The sequence below is a fragment of the Lipotes vexillifer genome, unplaced genomic scaffold (genome assembly GCF_000442215.2).
Source record: "Lipotes vexillifer unplaced genomic scaffold, Lipotes_vexillifer_v1.1 scaffold545, whole genome shotgun sequence".
In the NCBI taxonomy this organism is placed as follows: Eukaryota; Metazoa; Chordata; class Mammalia; order Artiodactyla; family Lipotidae; genus Lipotes; species Lipotes vexillifer.
Genome location: NW_006779129.1, coordinates 125,544 through 131,454, shown reverse-complemented (window position 1 = coordinate 131,454; position 5,911 = coordinate 125,544). Strand labels below are relative to the sequence as shown.

Below are 5,911 nucleotides of genomic sequence, written 5' to 3'. Positions count from 1 at the left end.
GCCACCCCCCCCCCCAAAAGCCTGCCAGGCTTAGGGCCCCTTCACCCCTGGTGGCCTCTGCCCGGGTCTCCCTGTCACCGTGGGCAGGGGGCCCGCTGGCCCTGTCTGTGAGTTACTTGGTCTCCGAGCTGTCTGGTCTCTGTAGCAGGGCCTGAGCCACAGGCTGCCCACGTGTCCGGGGCCCGACCAGCGTCCTTGCCTTCAGGATGACCTGGTCTTCGTCGTGGGCAAGCTGGACGGGCTGATGGTGGTGGGGGTCCGCAGACACAACGCGGACGACATCGTGGCCACCGCGCTGGCCGTGGAGCCCATGAAGTTTGTCTACAGAGGCAGGTGATGCGCTGCGGGTCCCCTTGCCGTGCCTTTAGGTTCCTTCTCTAGCTAACCTTCGAGAGGTCTCCTGCAGTGGAAGGAAAGCCCGGTGATTTGAATACACAAAACCTAAAAATTCCTGCTCATCAGAGGAACTTCACAAAGAACAGGATGACATTTGCAGCGAGGATGCCAGAGTTGGAGTCCTCACCGCCCACAGAGCTCATGGTTCCTTAGAGGGTGAGATCCAGACCTCGACCTGGGCACGGAGCACAGTGCGCGTGAGGGCGAGGGCACCTGGGCAGCTGCCGGAGAGCCTCGGGAGTGCGGGCTGGAGCGGAGGGCACCCTTTTGCCTGAAATCACCCGAGGCCGTTGTCTCCTGGGATAAAGTCAGTTCGCCTTCTCTGAATGTGTTAGGCAGTCACTTTACAGATTCTCATGTCCATAGAGCACGTAAGGGGGCCCCTGGCCCGGGCCCCGGGCAGCTGGGGCGGGGAGGGGGCACCCTGTCCAGCTTGTCCAGCTCCGAGCTCTCTTTGTCCTGGAGGAGGCGGCCCCTTCTCCTAGTTTGTCCACTCAGCCACTGCATTTCTTCACTGTATTCTTCTCAAGGTAGTGGTTTCGTTACTCAAGCTAGGGTGCCTGTGAGCCTGGCTGGAGCCGTCCTTTGAATATACCTTAAAGAAACGATCAGGGAATTCTGCCAGTGGTAGGTGAGCATGGTCTGCCGGCCCTTCCCCGGGTCAGGATGACGGCCGCGAATAAGCACTCGGGAGAAACCAGCAGGGCGGGCAGGCCTGGTGGGTGCGTGCAGCCTGGAGCTGGGGCGCACAGGACTCACAGCAGAAACCGGAGACACCGTCAGTGCAAGTGTCCACCGAGGGGACTCCGGGGTAGCCCATGCCTGCTCCCGGGTGCATTAGGGAGCCTCGCATGGCCACCGACACCTGATGGCACCTGGAGGTGAAGCCGGCCCAGCGACTAGCGGGGGTGCAGGGTGGTCGCACCCGCGGATGGAGGGGTGGCCTACCTGCATCCACTAGGGAGGAGCTGTGCACTGGACGAGGTCACGGCGTCCCGACAGGACAGTGTTTAGCAGATGGAGTAAACGTAGGGCAGAGGCGGCTGTAGAGTGAGCTGATAGGCTGGAAGCCAGGTAAAGAGATTTCTCCAGAAGTCGAGAGATAGCAAGTTTAAAAGAAAAATTAAGAGGGAAGCGGAGCAAGAAGGGCTGGCATCCTGAGAGCAGGCTCAGGGTGGGGGGTGCGTGTCTGGACCCCGAGGAAGGGGGCCCGTGGGGTGGGCCTCCAGCCAGGATGCGTCAGACTCCCCGGCAGAGGGGCTGGAGCCAGAGGATGACAGTGCAGTAACGCTTTAAGTTTTTCAGAGGAACTTTTTTTTTTTTTTTTTTTTTTTTGCATTATTTGAATTCTGAGCTGAGAGAACATATTCATGTATTACTTGTATAACTTTAAAAATATTCTTGGTGATATTTTTGAATCCCAAAGAACATATTCATGTATTACTTGTATAATTTTACGGGGCACGAACCCGCGTCCCCTGCATCGGCAGGCGGACTCTCAACCACTGCGCCACCAGGGAAGCCCCAGAGGAACTTTTAACCTAGATTTTATATTCATCCCAAGATGTCACTTAATCGTGCAGTTGCAGTAGAAGTATTCTTGGGTACGTAAAGTTCAGAAGTTTTGCCACAGAAAGACTATGTTTGTGAAAACACTTTTGGGTGAGGTACTAAGAAAAGCAAGGTGTGTGAAAGTAAGGAAATGCTAATACTGGGTAAAGTTTGTTGCATTAAAGAGAGTGGGTGCACGTGTGCGTGTGCGCATGCCTGTGCGTAGCGGCCAAAGGAGCAAGCCAGAGGAGGTAGGTCTGTGAGGGCCCAGAGCTGGCTTGGCAGCCGTGCCAGCAGAGTGGGCGTGATGGGGAGACAGATGCTTGTCTCATCAAGAAAAGGAGAATCGACTCAAAGTGCAAAGGAAGAAAGAGGCGGACATGCCGAGCGTCTTCGATGAGACGCGAGAGAGAAGACCCGCTGCCGCTGCCGCTGCCGCCGCCGCTGCCGCTGCCGCTGCCGCTGCCGCACACGGGAGCAGAGCGCTGGCTGGCGCGAGACTTCACCTGGACGAAGAAATAGATAATTAACAGAACTTCTCGACAGAGCTTTCTGCGTAAAGCAGTGCGTCACATAGACTAACGTTGCAATTAAGGAAAACGTTCTTTTACAACGTGTGCCTGCTTGTTTGCTGTGCACTGAAGTGCTCTCTGTTTTGTGAATCGAAACTTATTTGATCCACGTTGGAGGAGGTTTGTGGCTGCTTCCCTTTAAATTCTGTTGGACGACGTCTCCCTCCAGCCCTGCTGCGGCTTCCGTCTGGGCGGGACGGGGCGTCCGCGTCCTGGCCCCCCTTGCCGGGCCGTCATCTCTGTCCCTTCCTCCCCCAGGATCGCGGTGTTCTCCGTGACAGTGCTGCACGATGACCGGATCGTGCTGGTGGCAGAGCAGCGGCCCGACGCCTCAGAGGAGGACAGCTTCCAGTGGATGAGCCGTGTGCTACAGGTGGGTGCGTGTGGGCACACAGTGGGCACTGGCTGAGCGCGGGCTGACCCTCGAGGTGAGGGGTGGCCCCGCGGAGCTGCCGTCCACCGGGGTGAGAGATGTAAACTTGCACGCATCGGTGTTTCCACTGTTGTGCTTTGAGAATTTCAAACGTGTAGCAAGGTGGAAGCATAGCCCAGTGAACCTCTCGCGCCTGGGCTGGGGCTCCGCGTGCTTCCCACCTCGTGACACCCTCACATGCCCTCAGCCTCACCCGCTTGCTGCGCGCTATCCTTCCCTACACGTCCACGTTTACGTCCTTAAATGATGAACTAGATTCAACAAGTTCTTTTGCGGGGAAGGGAGTAAACTTTGCCTTCAGTAAAGAGCACAAACTAAATGTCCACTCAGCTTTACTGAATGTAACCTACATGTAGAAGGAGCCCGTTTTCAAGTGTCCAGGTTGATGAGTTTTGACAAATGTACACACCCAGGTAACCACAGGTAAGAGCGCTCCCGTCTAACGGGGAACCGCTGGCTGCTTTGTGTCACCGGGGATGAGCCCTGCCTCCGCCCTGGACATCCGTGCAGACGAATCTCAGTGTGGGCTCCTGGTCTGGCATTCTTTCCCTTGGCATCACGTTTGTGTGGTTCCTCGTGGTGTGTGGATCCGTGGCTCATTCCTTTTTATTGCCAAGTTGTGTTCTTTTGCTTATCTGTTCACACCTTGGTGGACGTTGGGTTGTTAATTTTTGGCTATTGTGAATAAGGCTACTGTGGACAATAGTGTACAAATCTTTGGGTGAATTTCAGTCCTGGCGGCTTTTCAGGGAAGCCCTCTGGTGTCCCGACGGCTCCGGTTGGTTTTGTGGCGTGTGCTCGGCCCCAGCCACCTAAGAAAGGACACTTGTACAGAGCAGACAAAGTCTAGTGTCAGGGAGGCCAGGGAGCTCTGAGCTTCAGAGGATCGGTTTTTCTACTAATATTTACAACGTTTATTTTTAATGAAAATTTTAAATGTTTTGTTATGGAATATTTCTGATATACGAAACATACAAAGGAGAGCGTAACAACCCCTGTGTGTCCATCACTGCTTCAGCAATGACCGACAGTCAAGGCCCCAGCCGTGCCCCACCCATCCTCCCCGCTTCTCCCTCGGGAGCGCTTGGAAGCAAATCCCGGACTCACAGATTTTACCTGTAAATTTGAGTATTTCTTTCTTTAAAACAGAAGTACCAGTATCACATCTTAAAAATTAACAATAAAATTCTTATTCAGGTATAATTGACGTGTAACACTGTATTAGTTTCAGGTGTACCACGTAATGATTTGACTTTGTGTATATAGTGAAAGAGTCACTACGTCTAGTTAATGTCCGTCAACACACAGAGTTACAGAATTTTTTTCTCGAGGTGAGCACTTTTAAGATCTACTCTCTTAGCAACTTTGAAACCCACAGCACAGCATTATTAACTACAGTCCCATGCTGTACATGGCATTCCCAGTACTTATCACCTTATAACTGGAAGTTTCTCCCTTTTGATACCTTCACCCATTTCTCCCACCCCCACCCCCCACACCCCTCACCTCTGGCAACCACCAATCTGTTCTCTATGTCTATGAGCTCATCTTTTTGTTTTTGTTTTTAGATTCCACATGTTAGAGATCATATGTTTTTGTCTTTCTTCATCTAATTTATCTCACTTAGCATAATACTATGAAGGTCCATCTATGTTGTTGCAAGTGGCAAGATTTCATTCTTTTTTATGGCTGAGTAATATTCCTCTGTGTGTGTGTGTGTGTGTGTGTGTGTGTGTGTGTGTGTGTGTGTGTGTACACCACAGTTTCTTTATCCATTCATCCATTGGTGGATGCTTAGGTATGTTGGCTATTGTAAATAATACTACAGTGAACAGAGGGGTGCATATATTTTTTTTAAGTTAGCATTTTGGTATTTTTTTATTCACTTATTTATTTGTTTTTGGCTGTGTTGGGTCTTCGTTGCTGCATGCAGGCTTTCTCTAGTCGCAGTGAACGGGGGCTACTCTTTGTTGCGGTGCGTGGGCTTCTCATTGCGGTGGCTTCTCTGGTTGCAGAGCATGGGCTCTAGGCACATGGGCTTCAGTAGTTGTGGCTCTCAGGCTCTAGAGCACAGGCTCGGTAGTTGTGGCACATGGGCTTAGTTGCTCCGTGGCCTGTGGGGTCTTCCCGGATCAGGGCTCGAACCTGTGCCCCTGCATTGGCAGGCGGATTCTTAACCACTGCGCCACCAGGGATGTCGATGTCCAGCATTTTTGGGTTTTTTCCAATAAATACCCAGAAGTGGAATTGGTGGATCGTATAGTAGTTCCATTTTTAGTTTTTTGAGGAGCCCCCATACTGTTCTCCATGGCGGCAGCACCAGTTTACTTTCCCACCAGCAGTGCACGAGGGCTGCCTTTTCCCCACATCCTCGCCAGCACTTGGTATTTCTTGTCCTTTTGATAATAGCCATTCCAACAGGTGTGAGGTGATATCTCATTGTGGTTTTGATGTGCATTTTCCTGATGATTAGTGATGTTTAGCATCTTTTTATATGCCTGTTGGCTATTTATATGCCTTCTTTGGAAAAATGTCTATTCAGGTCCTCTGCCCATTTTTTAATTGCATTATTTAATTTTTGTTTTTGTTTTTTTTGCTGTTGAGTTGTATGAGTTTCTTATGTATTTTGGATCTTAACCCTTATCAGATATGTTATTTGCAAGTATTTTCTCCCATTCAGGAGGTTCCTTTCGTTTTGTTGATGGTTTCCTTTGCTGTGCAGAAACCTTTTAGTTGGATGTAGTCCCACTTGTTTATTTTTGCTCTTGTTGCTTTCGCTTTTGGTGTCAAATCCAAAAAAATCATCACCGAGACTGATGTCAAGGAGTTTACCATAGCCTATGTTTTATTCTAGGAGTTTTACGGTTTCAGGTCTTACATTCAAGTCTTTAATCTATTGTGAATTAGTTTTGTGTGTGGTGTCCAGTTTTCCCGACACCATTCATTGAGGGGGCTCTCT

At 50.9% G+C, this 5,911-nt stretch overlaps 1 protein-coding gene across 1 annotated transcript in view; it reads left to right on the top strand.

Annotated features, from left to right (window-relative positions):
* DIP2A (DIP2 acetate--CoA ligase A) overlaps positions 1-5,911 on the top strand; it is a 96,340-nt gene that overhangs the window by 68,942 nt on the left and 21,487 nt on the right. Inside the window, exons 21-22 of the mRNA XM_007452476.1 lie at positions 206-333; positions 2,778-2,892. Of these exons, the coding sequence (XP_007452538.1) occupies positions 206-333; positions 2,778-2,892 (243 nt within the window). The remainder of the gene's footprint in view (positions 1-205; positions 334-2,777; positions 2,893-5,911) is intronic.